Raw genomic sequence first — 17,202 nt, 5'->3', positions numbered from 1 at the left:
AATCTTAATATTTGTTATTGGATTACTTTTAGAGTTGGGGCAAAAGCTTTAGTTTTACTTAAGATGTTCACTGCTTAAAAGAGATTTTTGTATATGTTGTAGTCCACTGCCTTTCCCTTTCTGGGGGGTGGCAGCAGGTCCCAATGAGTAATGACTATGGGTGTGGCATCTGTTGTGCCATCTCCAGGTTCATGCCCTGACCTTATGTGGGGCTGCTCTATTACTTTATTCTGATTTTCAGGTTACAGTGTGCCTCAGAGTGACTTTCAATGTAAATTATTAATATTTAATGGCTTGATGAGTTGTAATTTTTTAAAAAAGGACTTTAAAGAATATCTAAATTGTTTCACTTTTGGCGTTCCATATTTAATGATTTTGTAAGGGTGAAACCTTAATTTTTTTAGTTGAACCTTCCATTGCTGTCGGTTAAAAAACTGTTTTAAAGAGTACTTGGTAAGAAATGATGTTCAATAGTTTTCCCCTGTATTCCTCTAGGACGTGATGGTTTTTGTCGCCCTAAGATACTGGCTCTTGTTGCCTTTGTCCGTCAGTTCATTAGGATAATTATTCCCTTTCAGGTTATATATGTTTTTTATTTGCTTTGTATAGGTTAAGAAATCAAATTGTATCTAATATAATGAATCTTAATAAGAAAGGAACCAGGAGCCATGAATGCTATAGCATTTTCCGACGTTACAAAGAGCAGGCAATGACTGTATTGGCAGCAATGCTGGAATCCAGACAACAGTGAGTCGCAATTCTATTGTGCATGTTTATCTCCTCCAGTGCCCAGATGTACAAGAATGCCCTTAACCGTCAGACCTTCTGCCTGCTGGGCATACGTCATATGTATATGCCTGTAGCCTTTAGCAGAAGGGTTAACAGTGGTCACTAAACGTACATATCTGATGAAAAAAGAACACCCTGACTCCAAATATTGTTTTATATTTTTTGCGACATTTTTATTGCCTATTTCTAAAAATTTCTGTCTTTGTAAGTGGATGCTCCATAAGAAGCATTTGTTTATACATTTCTCTTATAAAATTATTAACATCTTCAATCAATGTCTTTAGTTACAAAATCTGCCATTAATAAAATATATTTTTAAGAAATGTTGAACACTTTATTTCTGGCTAAGTAAACTCTAAGTTCTCTCAACAGCTGATGTATTTTAAGCACAGCATATCAAGGTGTGTTACAGTTAGAAGAGTCTTAATACTGAAGCTAAATAAATACATCATTTGATTCATTCCTTTCCATCAAATGAAATAATTAAATTAAAGGAAAGCCAGATATTTTCAAAATGTTAAGATATAATAATGGCACATTCTCACACTATAAGAAACGATAAATTACATTTATATCTTTTCAACTAAGGACAATGCAGTATTGCAGTGAACAGTAGCCATGATTATATAGTATAGTCACTTCTAAATAATATATTGTAATAACTATTACAAAAGGTATTTATACAAGGTAGGAAAGTCCAACATAAAACAGTTGCATAAAAGTCTGAGAAAATTATACCTAGCAGGTAGCAAAAGACTGACACACACACAAAGGTAGAAGACAACAGAATTTCCAGAGGGTGCCTCTCCAGCTGATGAAGGCAAAAAGGATATACAAGAAGAGAAAGAAACCTTCACTTTCACGAATTTGTGTTTCTACCATGTGTATGTCGATGATCTATCTGCTATATAGATGCCTTTTCTATCTTCAAACAAGTTTAACCATGATAAATAGAATGGTTTTATTAAATATACAATTTCTGCACCACACAAATAACTAGAGAATAAAAAGCAGAGCATTAACACACAATCAGTTTCTGCACCTTATGTTACTGTATAAGCTTCTTCCTTATCTTAGGGCTTGACAGAGTGATGAGCTGGACCCGCCTAGGTGTACGTCTGTTCTGATCATTGCCTGGAGTTAAATTGCATGGGGTAGTAGCAGGGGGTGGTGGAGAATGAGCCTGAAGTGCTTCTGTTTTCCCATCTTCTAGCTGCTCTTTCTTCTTTTGGGTGACACTTTTTTCAGCTGTACCCTCATCACTTTTTTCAGTTCGTTCATTGTCCACAACACACATTTTCTCTGTCGAACTTCCAGATTCATTTTTTACTTCATGTATTACTGCACTCTCAACTGTGCTGCACGCTCGATCATTTTTACTGGAATCACTATGGTCAGCGTCACTTTGTGAAGCATATTTATTTTCTTTCTCTGAAATGGTGTTTGTTTGGTTAGTGTCAACCTCCATGCAACTGGATTCCACTTCCTTACCTTGAACTTTGCCCTCCCTCAAAGTACTGGGTTCCTTTGTTCTATTACAGAGCACACTCGCATCAGCACTTACATTAGACTCTCCGTGTGTGTCACAGAGAAGTTCAGAATTACTGGAACTGTTTTCTTTTGACACAGTTTTACACTCAGCCTTCAATGTTTTTGAACTATCACCAGCTTGACACTCGACACTCTTACCATCGGCACTTCTGTTTGACGTCGCTGTGGTACCTTGCCTTCTTTCTGTAGGCTCCTCTATTTTACAACTTTCTTTTCCCTTCTGAACACTTGAAAGCTCACTACTGTTCTCACCAGTCTTTTCAGTTGCACTATTCTGTTTATCAGTACCATCACAGTCACTACTTTTTGCTTCACTTGGTCGATAAACTTCACCAAGCTCCCCAGGTGTAAATGTTATAACAGAACAATAACCATCAGTGCTTGATACAACGAGAATTTGACCGTCTTCTGACCTAAAGCATAAAAAATAAAATTATATGAGTATAAGGACAGACTGAATATTTTTTTTTATATTATTTAGCAGAACATTTCGAACAATTTTTCAGAGGTTACTATATGCAGACATGACAACGTACTTTGAGAGTATTCATTATAGCATGCTAGTTCTTTCTGTTTAATGTATTAATAGTTGGTTATACTTCAAACTTTGATATCTTACCATGATACATCTGTAAGTCTTGTATAATGTATATTGGAAATGAGAGCAAATGGTTCAGCCTGCTGCGTATCATAAAGCATCACAGAACTCTGTGTTGCAACTGCTATTACTATCCTGTACGGGAGTGCAAAAACAGAATCTCCTTCATGAAGCTGAAATAACACAGGGCAGCATCTAACTGCAATAGTGTACTGGTCAGGTGAAGGCAAGTATAACACTGGCCTGTAAAGAAGATAAAATATGTAAGCTTTCACAAAAATAAAGAAAATATTACAACACAAACTACACGACTAAACAAGATCAATGAAATTAAGAACATATGCTCAAGAAATATTACCCCTCCCTTTTGCATGGTCTCTTTTACAAGAACATTTATTGAACTGCAGTTTAAAAGACCATACAGAAGCTAATGTATCCCATAAGCTACTGTAAAGTTGTCTGCATGTGGTCCTGGCTTACCTCCCTACAACATTTGGACTGAGTTACACAACTAGTTATAGGAGGTCCTACAATTTAACGTAGATTCCAAAATGTAATGCAATACAATACATACACAAATCGTTAACAGAGAGGAAAGAAACAGTAATGACAGAAATTAACAGAGGACTGGCTGTGTACTCAACGCTGACATTTAGATTTGTAAGCTGACGATTTACTTCACCAAAGTCCTGGAACTTGTCCCATTGTAATAAATAATGTTGTAGTGAAAATCTTCATTTATATCTCACATAATAAGACTAAAAAATTACACAAAATGAGAAGTTTTTTTGTATATTTTCAATATTCTTCTGAGATTTATCTAACAAACGTCTTATATGTCAAATTCCAGTTGGCTTTATGGGAACTTTGATAATACTGATAGATTTAATCCTGAGTTCACACACAATAGTGATGACACAGACAATAAGTTATGCCTCTCTCGACTTAAGAATGAACTAGCGTGAGTTGGACAATTCCGCACAAATTACAATTTCAGTTTCAGACAAAAGCTTGAAGGGACACTAACTACAGAGTTGCTGTACATGCAGCTCAATGTAAACTGTCTGACTTCAAAACCCACTTCAAGACCATCATCACCTGGATTCTCCTCCCAACAATGGCATTTCTGAACTGCACAGATGAGAAATCTCCCTGGAATATTCCTTCACTCCCTCAATCTCTCTCAGTTTAAACACCACTAGTCCCTGCTTGCTCCTGTTCCACAGCATTTCACCTGAATGCCACCCCACACAACCTAATATTACCTTGTGTTGTTCTACTCCAGCTTTAAACACTGCAACACAGTACCTCATATTTTTAACCTTTCATCTTCACATTTTTTTATAATAATTTCAGATTATAAATGCACATGTTCTGTCAATCTATTGTCAATATAATTATTTGAAATTTTGTAATGTAAATTTATTGCAAATAAAAAATATTGTTTTAAAGAAATTTAGTAGACACATTGGCAAAAATCAGGATTTATGCTATGTAAAACAACAGTTTCTATTCAGAGATAAGCTTCGCATGGCACTAACATCATTGGTACGTGGGAGTGCAGACAAAGGAGTTTGAAGCTGACAGTGAGAAAGACCAGACATGGGTAATGATGAAAGCACATGCAAACCTCAAGTCTATGAACTTTGTGGTAATAAAATGTTGGGCAAGAAATTATAAAAATTATGAGCAATAGTATGCCAATGGTCCTGCCACAATGGTAACACTGGTTCCTGTCAGATCACTGAAGTTAAGTGCTGTCAGGATGCACTAGCACTTTGATGGGTGACCATCCGGTCCGCCTAAGTGCTGTTGGCACGCGGGGTACATTCAGCCCTTGTGAGGCAAACTGAGGAGCTACTCGATTGAGAAGTAGTGGCTCCAGTCTTGTGAACTAACATATATGGCCGGGAGAGCGGTGTGCTGACCACACGCCCCTCCAAAACAGCATCCAGTGAAGCCTTTGGGCTGAGGATGACACGGCGGCCACTCTGTACCGTTGGGCCTTCATGGGCTGTTCAGGAGGAGTTTAGTTTAGTTTATGAGCAATAGTACGGGCCACACTACAATAATTATTATTTGAGAAGAGTTTCAAGAGTATTAAATGTGTTTCCGTCGTACTCGTGATATTAATAAAGCACGTGTAATTGTTTTCCATGATATTAGAGTTTCATTCAGTACACTTCCTGAACAAAGATCTACAGCTTCAAATTTTGTCAGTGTTAATATTTATCCCTCGTAATCACTACTGACAGTAGTACCCCATTCCCATCATTGTAATAATGTAGTGCCACCTAAATGAAAAAAAAAAATTGCAGTTTAGCAAGATGCCGAGTTGCAGATAGGCACAACAAAAAGACACTCACAATTAAAGCTTTCGGCCATTAAGGCATTCGTCAACACACACACACACACACACACACACACACACACACACACACACACACACACAAACTGCAGTGCACATTGAGAGTGTGTGTGTGTGTGTGTGTGTGTGTGTGTGTGTGTGTGTGTGTGTTTTGACGAATGCCTTAATGGCCAAAAGCTTTAATTGTGTGAGTCCGTTTGTTGTGCCTATCTGCAACTCAGCATCTCCGCTATCTGGTGAGCGGCAACTTTCCTTATCATACTGTTACATTCCATCCTGGATTTGGCACTGTTTTATAGTTGCAGTTTAGATTTATGAAAGAGGCAGACAGCAAATCTTTAATTTTGGTACACCAGAGAAAAGTTTACAATTTAACTGACAATGTTGATTAGCTTTTGCAAGTTTAACTACTTTCGTTACCTTTTAGGCAAAAAAATTTATTTGCCTGGCAAAATAATTGTAGATAATTTATTTCAACAGTGTTATGTAAATTTGTATGGTTTTGTATGTCGTGTGATTCTTGGCTTTTGTACATTCGGAACTGCCTGTTTCTACTGCTACTAATTATGACTTATTAAATGAAACACAATAAATGAATACTGAATGAGTTTTGTTTATTGGAAAGAAATGATTAGTAACACTTACAAACAGTGAGCATTATAGTGAAGTGACATTTCCCTATCATTATTTTTACTTTGAACAAAATTTGTGCACTGCAGGATATTTTGAAGACTAATTAGAGTCATAACACGGATTTCATAAAAACTGAGGCTCATTTTGGCAGAATTTACACTATTTCATCACTGGAAAGTGATTTAACATATTTGTTATTGAACACAAAGTCTGTATATGAATCACTGATCATATTTGCATTTTATTAATTTCAGACTTTTGCCATCATCAAATCTGTTAAAAGAAATCTGTAGAGTGCCGAAGTGTTGGGTCGTAAAACAGGTGGTGGCGGGGGGGGGGCCAAGGATTGCAGTTCAGCTGGTGAACGGGGTGGGGGGCAGCACCTATGTGCTTGTCAAAAACTTAGTGCTTCTGCTATTCGGTGAGTGGTCTCCTTTAATCCAAAGTATTCACTTAATATATTACAAAGGTAACATGGATATGCCCATGAAATACCATTAGGAGCATTCGATACAAATATCACCATCAAATGATTTGTACGAGCAGATTCATGAACAAATGGTAGTGAGAGACTGGTTGAACCTGGAGGGAACTAAGCCAATTGCACATTTGATAATGTTACTTTCGGGTGGCAGGTTGCATTGTTTAGGAAAAGCAGAACTTGACGATTTCCTTTTTTCATTTTGGCATTGAAAGAGCTTAGATATTCTTTCATACGACTACTCACCATCCACGCCTTTTTATTGCTTCGCCATGTGACTGAAAGCTTACTGTTGACTATGTTTTTGAAACAACATGGTTTGTGCCGCCTTTCCCATCACCAATGGCTTCTCCATTTCACCTAACATGTTTCCACACAGCAGCACAGTGAATCTTTCCTTGAAAATTTATCTGCTGGTGAACTTCACTTCGAATTGCTCGCAATTTTGAAGGCAGCGTGCAATAACAGTCCTGTTTCATCGGCATTGAACACCCCTTTCAGGTGATAATTCGCAATTAAGTTGGGACAGTATTGTCTTCCATTCTCTTGCTACAATTTCCTGCACATCCTTAGCTTCTCCACACCCTTCATTCCACATGACTGTGTGTGTAGCTTTGAACCTGTCCAGCCATCCTGCGAATGCCTTAAACTCTATAATTCCAAGCTCTTTCGTGACTTTCAGAGACTTATTCAGCAACATGGATTTAGATAAAGGTAAGTTTCTTGCCTGTGCACTTATGAACCATTCCACACTATTTCGTTAATTTCTTTTTCATTTCTGGTCTTCTTCGCCTTTATTTTCATCTGCCCGTTCCCTTTCATCCATTCGTCCCAAATCTTTTCCTCGTTTCTTGAAGTCTCATACATTTGTGTTTTACCGCATTTGAAATGCAACATAATTTCGTGCACAGATAGTTTGTCTTTCTAACTTGCCTTGATTACATTAATCTTTTCATTAAGTGTTAACGACACATATAGTTCATTTGACATCAAGTTAACATATCTCTTAAAGTGCTGAAACTAGCAGAAAATAATGACCTTGCTGGGTAAAACCATTATTTAACAGCACAATACCCACCTCTTTTACTGCGCACATTGCAGCAGAGCTTTGGTAGATGTGCAACAATGTTCCTGTAAGTGCCGGCGTGCATCAATAATGAGGAAAATGAGAAAGCTGACAGAGTGCTGACGAATGAACCGTTTCCTGCGTTTAACTTATACATTGTTGCGCAGAGCAGCATGGTTTTAGATCCACACCAGCAGCGTCACGCTGCGCTGGATCTATTTTCATGGTTTTGCCCCACTTAACAAAGGCTTTAAAAGTAACATTCTTGTAGAGTCATGAATAACTAATGAGCCATAATATAGTAGTACTGCATGGGCTCTTTTCCACATTATACAATGAATTATTTAGTATGTTCTAAGATTTGCTTTCCGTTCCCACATTAGGAACATTCCGCTTTATACAAAAAAGGTCAGCATATAAAAGTGCACTGAAAGTGTCAGAACTGAAATACTTGTACGGTTTGGGCAGACTTCTGAATTATACACGTGCCGATTTGAGCAAGTCTTACTGTATTTACATAAAATCGAATATTATAGTGTATACTGTTGTTAAACTAATGCAAAAGTATCAGAACCTGCGAGAAAATGCGAATGTTAGTAAAAAAAAAAAATGTTTGGACCCAGTGAGAGACAATCCAGGAACAATTCTATGACTACTCATCATTGCGCTATAACTGACCATGACTGATTTACCACCATATTTTGCCTCTTATCACCTGCTGAAAGCTTTAATCATAGGTATGTTATTACCTGACATTTAATTATAACAAATTGTACCACATACAATGAATTTTTGGTGGATTCTCAATGTGCAATTGCCATGACACGGCAAATTTTCATAATAAGCAAGTTACAGTAAGTCTTTAGCTGCCAATATGACATTTCACATCTTTCTATTACAGCACATCACACAATTAACAACGGGGTTTTGAGAGATCCTCAATTTAGTGGTGTTTAAAAAGCACATATATTCACAAGTGATTTCAACTGAAAACCTATATGGCATCTTGGGACTTTGTAGCAAAGAGATATGGCATGCCTGTGATAGAAGTGGCTTTCTTCCATCTCATTGGCCTACTTTCAAATGTAGATCAAGAATATCTGACATGCTAGATATTGCTCTGCATGTTCGGAAACACTCCACGAAGTGCGTTTTCCATACTATGGGATCAGAAACTCTGCATATTCAATGCTTGAATGCATGGTCCATGTGCCAACACCTTAAGGAAAAATACATAAAGTTCTCCAACATTCGCAATGCCACAAAACCAAAGTAAGTAATAAAGTAATTATTACCAAGTTTCAAGAACATAAAACCTGGTACTATGACATCAGTGGTGAGAGTAGGTTAGTTTTTACTAGCATATGATGTCGACATCAAAATTCCTATGGAGAAACCCTGACAGTTACATTACGTTCCATTGACAGTTTGTGTGAATCTCCTCATATGAAATAAATCATGGAATATTTTGACGTTCCAAGCCATCCAGTGAGAAATGGCCTTCCACCGATTAAGACTGGCAGCAATTTGACACAATCACACTCTTCATTTATTGGCATAAAGATAGTCTGTTACTTTCAGAATCAGTATGAATCTGGTATAGGGCTGTGAGAAAGTTGAATGCCTGCTGGAACAAATGGATCTCCATGGGCGATAGAGGGTAGTGTCTTTGCAGCGCTGCACTCACCTAGTGAGTGCACCATCATCTCGCCATGTGAATGCACTGGCCAACAGTGTCCCTTGAAGCCGGCATAAATATTACTGCACCTCAGCCACCCAGTCAGTCATGTACTTAGTCTGATAGCATTCGTTGCTACCTCCACCATACTACTGACTACTCTTCTATGACTTCAGACCGATGACCGTAGCAGTCTGGTCCCTTTAATCCCACATCTATGACTTCATTTTGGTATTGGTTTTCCTCTTTGGTCTCCATCTGGATTGTGGCCTGTACTTGACCTTTTGACAGCGCAGTGTCGAAGGTTCGCTGCACTTATTTGGTGCTTAGGTTGCTATTGCCTTGCTCTTGTTGTGTCAGGTCCGCCATTCAGCCAGCCCAGTTACTATACTTCAGTGTGGGTTTGAATCCCGTCCACAGGCAGTCTTCTCGCCTTACGTCATCACTGTTTCGCTCCGCGTTTCTGACGTGTGCACCGGTATCTGGCCACTAGCAGATGTTTCAAAGCAAGCCAATTCAGCCTGGATCTCATGGAATGAAACAAAAATATTTCCAGCATTCACACAAACCATAAATAGATTCGAAGAGAATGGGAAAAAAGTGAACATCACTGTCAATCATTCTTGGGCAAAAGTTTTGCAACTGGAAGATAACCAACCTATCGTCAATGCACTGATGTTACAACAGTGGATTTTTGTTTATTCCTAATCTTTGTTTTACTGTTTGCTTTGTTTTGTTTTCATGACAAGCAGTGAAGGTTATCTGAACATTTGGATGTATTCCTCTAAGTTTTCTACAAAATAAAAAAAAGTGAAATATCTTAAAGAAAAAGCCTACACTTCATATGATTATGAATGCAAAAAGATGAAATACTTCTTTAAAAAGACTCGTTATATTGAAGGAGTAAATAGAGTTTTCTCATTATTTGGTACTTGGAAAGAAAGCAAGGCGAAAATATAAAGGCTCTACGTATTGCTTTCTTGAAATTTTATGTCTATGTGGATGGGTATATTTTCTCAAGCAAATACATGTCAATGCTTGATTTGTTTGGAAACACCTGTTCCTATTCTGTTTTTAGCTATGTGGAAAATTTAGCATATGACCTTTGTTAAAAACACTTGTTAAGAATTTTGCTTTGGCAATTAATCACTGCCAGTTCCTTAATGCTAACCCTATATTCCAACTTTTTGTAAGACTGACAGTATCTCATAACATTTAATATTGGGCTAAGTGACATTACTTTAAATCCATTGGTGTCTAGTGTGAACTGACCTTTATGTGCAAACAGCATGAAGGTCTGTCCACACCTAATGTGTGGAGAAATATCCATCAAATGTGGTCAGTTTCCCGGTATCATCAGAATCAAACATGTACACAACTGTAGGGTCCATTTATTCAGGAAGCAAATTTGCAAACTTCATCAAAGCCTATTTTTTCCCATTAGTCTAGAATCATATAATCTAACATTAAGTCTAAGACACCACTTCTTTAGAGGGGCAATTCAATGTACTTTCTACAAACAAGTGTTTGAAATTGTGGTGGATAAGAAAACATGTCACATAATTCTTGACAGACTGTCATTCTGAAATATAATCTCAGAGCTGGAGAACACCTTTGTTAAAATTTCTGTTTCTGCACTACAATCTCCTGATTTGTCTATATTTTTATGTGAAGACAGTTAATGAGTTATGTATTATGCTCTTTTCAAATCTTTCTTTTTTTACCTATTAGTTTATCCATGTAACATTTTGGTATTATAAAAATACAAGCCCTCAATTTTCTGTCTAAAAAGTGATCAGATAAACTTTTTATTCCCTCTTTCTATGAATTTCTTCCATTGCTTTAATCATTTTGAGCACAACAATAGGAGTATGTGCTATTTGTAGCTAGCAACTGGGACCAAAAAATCTATTGCATTCTGAAAACACTTTAAAAAACACTTTTTAAAAAGACAGCACACTGAAATTTTATTAGATCTTCAGCAACTCTGCCGATTATAGGCCCAAAGCTATCACCTATATTATTTAATGTATGAAAGAGGATCTGTAGGTTGATTGCACCTGGGATCTCAGGTAACATTAACTGTGATTTGTTGGTCTGTGATAATTAGAAACAATCTCTGAAACCACTGTGAAATGGTGATGATCGAAAAATAAAACAAAAAACAAACACCATCCAAACAGACCTTGAAGGCGCAACAATACCGAGCAGCCCCCAGGTCATCCACAGACTTAAGGTGTCACTGGAAGTGTGGATGTGGATACAGAGGGGCGTGTGGCCAGCACACTGCTCTCCCGGCTATTGCCAATTTCTGTGACTGGTGTCGCTCCTTCTCAATCAAGTAGCTCCTCAACTGGCCTCACAAGGGCTGAGTGCACTCCGCTTGCCAACAGCACTCAACAGACTCAGATAGTGACACATCCAAATGCTGGCAAGCCTGAAAATGCTTAACTTTGGTGATCTGATGGGAACCAGTGTTACCACTACGGCAAGGCTGTCTGTCGAGGTTTGAAAAATGGCAAGGTAGAAAAAATCATCTTGTGTTATCATCAGTTACATCTGAAGTCATCTATCCCTCAGTACTATGTCCTGTTGCCTTTTTTTTTTGTTTGATCAGTGAGGCTGCACACAAACTTTTAAATGGAAAATTATTCAACAACCTCATTGTTGTTACTATACCTGCCAGCAACCCATTCAATTCAAATTATTGAAAGCAAACTACACATTAATCTGAAACTTTGCTCTGCAGAGTAATAAGAATTTTACTTTTATGCATAATGTCACAAACTGAACTGTGATGCCAGTTTAAAAATTTACCATTTATATACCAGGCCTTTCAGTTAGCGAATTATTAAAATGCAACTTGTAATGTAGCAGGGAGAGTGGTTCCTGGCCAAAGCTGAAAAGTGCAGATAAAGCAGTAACTGGTGTTTGTATGTCTCTTGAAATTGGTTTCACAGTTTCTCACCTCGTCTACTCTACAGTAGAATATTAACCGAAATCCACATCACAATTTACAGATGTACACTTACTTCCAAATAGTTTTAAAGCTGCAGTTTATGTGACTACATTTAATAAGCAGGATTATTATTCTTGCATACAAAATGGTAAAAAAAAAAAAAAGAAATTAAACCATGTAAATTTTTAGATTAAAAAAAATGAAAGATTTACCTGTTAAGTGAGCACCTTGTAAAAATGTAAGTAGCATTGAAATGTTTATCGGTGTCTGGTATTTCAACAAAACCAGAAGGAACTATCAGAAGTTCTCCATCAGGTGAAAAGCACAGCCTCCGGAAGAAAGATTTCAAAGTGTCATCATGAAAAAGTCGAACTGTCTTTCCCTCGAGTTCAGATCCGTCTGGAGCAGGCAGAATTGCCTTGTTTATATGGTACATTACTTTCTTTGAGTTCAAGTTGTATATCCTACATGATCTGCAGACAAAAGGACAGCAACTGTAGCATGAACACAATTATACAATCACTTTCATGTTAATGGAGCCATGAACAAAACTGAAAACTAAGTGAGAAAAAGTGAGGCAACAGAAAGATAAAGAACTAAAAAACAAAGCTATTACTAACTACATTGTTTAGTATTTCAAGCACACCTGAGTGATCCCCAGGTGTGCTCTTAAAAATTACAAGATTCCAGCAGTATGTGGGAACATTGTGACAACAAAGAACATCACTGGCGGTCGAGTGAGATCACATGCGAACGATCTTCGACTGTCACTTCGCTTAATGACTTCTGAGTGTGCAGACATATTGTGCTTAGTAAAAATAAAAGGTGTGCTCACTAAGATTCTGGTCGTGTTATTATACATCCTAAATCTCATCCATAGTGAAGCACCACATTGGAAACCCAATGTGATATGAACACGTAATCCTCTGATGGCTTGTTGAGATGGGACTTGAAAACACTGCTCACACATGGCAGTGCTTTACTGACGGCATACACTTCAAATTTCTATTCTGTTATACTTGCAACTTTGAGCATGTAACACTGACCTCATGGGACCAATCCCCTTTCCTGATGGCTATTTCTACATCCTCTCACTGATTGATCACATCACTCATTGGGTAAAAACAGTACTGCTTAAAGATACAACAGCCGAGTCCACTGCCAAAACCTTTGGTGACATGCATTTCGTGCTTCAGTTGTTCCATGTCTATAACAACCAACCAAGGTGAGCAGTCTGAATCTGCCCTCTTCCTGGAACTGTGCAGCATGGTCGGCACCCATCAATTTCAAATGCCAGCCGATCACTCACAGAGTGACGAACTCATCGAGCAGTGACACTGCGTCTTAAAGGCGGCTCTCATGTGCCACGGAGGATTTTGGACAGAGGCATTACCACAAGCACTACTGGGAGCACATATGGACTACAAACGCAACCTTGGAGCCTTACTCACTGTAATTTTGTATGAAGTACTACTTAGCCTGTGTACTTTCTGTTCCAACAACATTTGACTACGCCTCCAGATATCTGCCGGACCTAGTATCAAGAGTTAAATGACACATCATTCACCCCTGCATTCCTCCCCCTATTCTGCACTTGGTGCCTGAAGTTTTCCTTCAGAAGGTTCTAACAAATTGTGAATCTATGATGATGTGCAATCCCGAATGGCTGACATATCCTGGAGTTAAGCCTTTGTATAAGACAGGAGATAAAGAAATATTAGCAAACTTACATCCAATTTCACTTTTGCCTGCAGTCTCAAAAATTTTAGAAAAGATATTCTACAGTTGTCACCTTAACCATCTGGCCACAAATAAAATTTTATCCAAGTCACAATTCTGATTTCTGGCGGGTTCCGGGATTCATTAGACAATCAATTACAGGCTACTGGTATATTTCATGATCTGTCAAAGGCATTTGACTATCAGTCTTAATATCATTTTAAGTAAATTATAATACTGAAGTGTAACAGGAAATGCTGCAAACTGGTTCAAATCACAATATCTGACAGAAAGCAAAGGATGTCAATAGGAAAGAGACGTGTATTAAGATAACAGGCATCATCCAACTGGGAACCAATAATATGTGTTGTTCCCCACGGTTTCATTTTAGGGCCATTACTTTTTTCATGTACATATCAACGACCTTTCATCAATAACATTATGAGATGCCAAGTTTGTTTCATTTCCAGATGATGCAAACATTGAAATAAATAGTTAAGGTCAGCTAACGAAATTTTCATTGACACTAATAAATGGTTTCTACCCAATCATCTGTCACTAAACCTTGAAAAAAACATACTATACGCAGAAAAGAATTTGTAAAAGATTATCTGCCGGTATGTGCCTAAAATATGACGACAAGCAGGTTGAAGAAATTGACAGCGTTAAATTCTCCCAGCTTGATAACAAATTGAACTGGGAAGGGCATACTGCAGAAGTGCCTAAACAAATCTTTATTTGCTATGTGAATGATGTCAGACATAGGTGATATAAAAATAAAAAAGCTAATATACTATGCTTACTTTCATTCCATAATGCCACAGGATCATTTTCTGGGGTAACTCATCAAGCCAACCTACAGTTTTCCAATCCCAAAAACGTGCAATATGAATTATTTGTGGTGTAAACTCCAGAACATCTTGCAGAGAGGTGTTTAAGAACTGAGGATACTGACTATTTCTTTCCAATACATTTATTCCTCAATGCAATTTATCGTTAAAATATTTCTTTTTTTTTAATTACTATTAAAAACAGTCTTGATCACGATTTAAATAAATAAATCGTGATCAAGACTGTTTTTAATAGTAATTATTTATAAGACATTGATCACTGCTGTTCCCGTAATGCATTCAAAAGTAATTCTTTTTTTTTCTTTTTTTCCCCCCCAAACCAACAGCTTAGTTCATGGAATCAATACTAGAAATAAGACTACCGTTTATAAAGATTTAAAGCCACTTATTTTGATTCAGAAAGGTCTCCACTATTTAGCAATACAAATTTTCAGTAACATGCCAGCAGCCATAAAAAGTTTAACAATAAAGTTCAGTTTGAGAAGAGTCTACAGCATTTGTTGGTGACCAACCCCTCAGACTCCACTAATTAATTTCTTAACTGAACCAACTGATCTGTGTACATTATAATAATCACATAATGTGAATATTGCATACAGTCTGACACCTGTACCAAATTTGTGCAGTAATAGAATCATTTTAAATAAGTTCTGTAAAATATTTTTATTTTATTTGATGATGCATGGCTACAATAGCCTAAGAATTATCAAATGTACTTACATGTATTGTACATTTAATATTTGGTGTCAAGTTTTTTATCCTTTTAAATGTAAATACGCTTAAGTCTTTTTTTTTTTTTTTTTTTTTTTTTTTTTTTTTTTTTTTTTTTTTTTTTAAACCTATTCCACATCTACAAGGACAATTTCATTTGCCGATACATTAGCATATCTGTTCTTATTTTGTAAAAATTTATCATGTATTCTTGTTTTCTGACATGTTCCACATTCCAAAGGATCTTCTCACTAGGGATCAATTGGAACCGAAGTACATCTAATCTAATCACACAATACAAACAGCCTCACAACCCCCACACTTGGGTCCCCCACAAGGTACTCCGACAGGAAAACTGTACCCACGACATATTATGATGGACCCTCTCCTCCTCCTCCCCCCCCCCCCCCCTCTAAACCAACCAACATATTATGATATGGGAAACCAGTGACAGTGTCCATTAATTGTCTTAAGCTGCCATGGATCCAGCAACAAGCTTTACTTCATAATGTTCCCTGCCAAGCTTTCCCCTACCTCTGGACACCCTCCCACTGCCAGTGACGAACCCCAGCATTTGAGTTCCCCCTTAATGTCCATGAATTTCTCCTGGAAGACCAAGTTGATCTTTAACGACCTCTTCATTGGGGGACAGCAATCTAGGCCGTAGACAGCTCTACTGCCTATCACTTCAGGAAAACAGTTAAGATACCACACAATGTTGATACCGCCGCTCTCATCTGCCACTTCTGCCACATCTGCCATCACTGCTCCACACCTGCACCCTCCCAATCATGCATCCTCAGCGGCACCATCCGGTCTTTGTGAATTCTCTGCCACCTCTGACACTACCACTCACACATTTTGGCAACCCCTACTGTGTGGTGGCGCACTTTCACAACTAGCAACTGTACGTCCACCCTGAAGGTAATGTGCCTGTTGGATCCATACGGCACCCGGATGACCTCTCCATCTACACTTTGCCTCATTGCCCCCACCCTCCATGCATCTCCCCTCACAGTACTGCCCACTATGGAGGGGAGGTGCGGGGGGCCTCTGTGGGAACTCTGTAACAACGAAGAATGTCACTGACAGTCAAACTTGCAAAATTACAGACCAATATCCTTAACATCGGTTTGCTGCAGAATTCTTGATTTCCGGAAATAATTTGGCACGGTGTCCCACTGCAGACTCTTAATGAAGGTCTGAGCATACGGAATAGGGTCCCAAACTTGCGAGTGGCTCAAAGGCTTCTTTTGTAAAAGAACCCAGTATGTTGATCTGATGGACACGGTGAGCAGTAATCTGGCTGCTTGCCGATGACACTGTGGTGCACAGGAAGGTTATCACTGAGTGACTGTAGGAGGATACAAGGTGACTTACACAAAATTTCTAGTCCATGTGATGAATGGCAGTTTGCACTAAATGTAAAAAGTAAGTTAATGCACATGAACAGGAAAAACAATTCTGTAATGTTCAAATAAAGCATCTGTAGTGTGCCATTTTGACAGTTACGTCAAATATCTACGCATAATATTAGAAAGCTATTTGAAATGGATTGAGCATGCAAGGACATTAGAAGGGACGGCAAAGGGTTGACTGATTTATTGGTAAAATTTTAAGAGGGTAGGTCATCTAGAACGGCGATCACATGCAGACCACTAGTGCAACCCATTACTAAGTACTTCTGTAGTGTTTGGAATATCCACCAGGTTGAATTAAAGAAAGGATAACGGAGGCAAACGAAAAATTTTTTGAAAAACTTTTTTTACTTGGATAACTGATCTTTATAGATTTTTAT

General features: G+C 37.9%; 1 protein-coding gene across 2 annotated transcripts in view; it reads right to left on the bottom strand.

The window, feature by feature from the left end:
* Nucleotides 1-950: 950 nt before the first annotated feature.
* The window catches only part of LOC124551272 (chromatin assembly factor 1 subunit B), a 41,820-nt gene continuing 25,568 nt past the window's right edge, over nucleotides 951-17,202 (bottom strand). Inside the window, exons 6-8 of one of the 2 annotated variants that reach the window (XM_047126275.1) lie at nucleotides 12,336-12,596; nucleotides 2,960-3,181; nucleotides 951-2,753 (exon numbers count right to left, since the gene is read on the bottom strand). In XM_047126275.1, coding sequence (XP_046982231.1) covers nucleotides 1,838-2,753; nucleotides 2,960-3,181; nucleotides 12,336-12,596 — 1,399 coding nt within the window. In that variant the 3' untranslated portion in view covers nucleotides 951-1,837. The remainder of the gene's footprint in view (nucleotides 2,754-2,959; nucleotides 3,182-12,335; nucleotides 12,597-17,202) is intronic. The other variant, XM_047126283.1, reaches the window with a different exon arrangement.

This window comes from Schistocerca americana, chromosome 1, assembly GCF_021461395.2.
Source record: "Schistocerca americana isolate TAMUIC-IGC-003095 chromosome 1, iqSchAmer2.1, whole genome shotgun sequence".
In the NCBI taxonomy this organism is placed as follows: Eukaryota; Metazoa; Arthropoda; class Insecta; order Orthoptera; family Acrididae; genus Schistocerca; species Schistocerca americana.
Note: the sequence above shows the minus strand (reverse complement) of the source record. Positions and strands in the feature narration are given on the sequence as shown.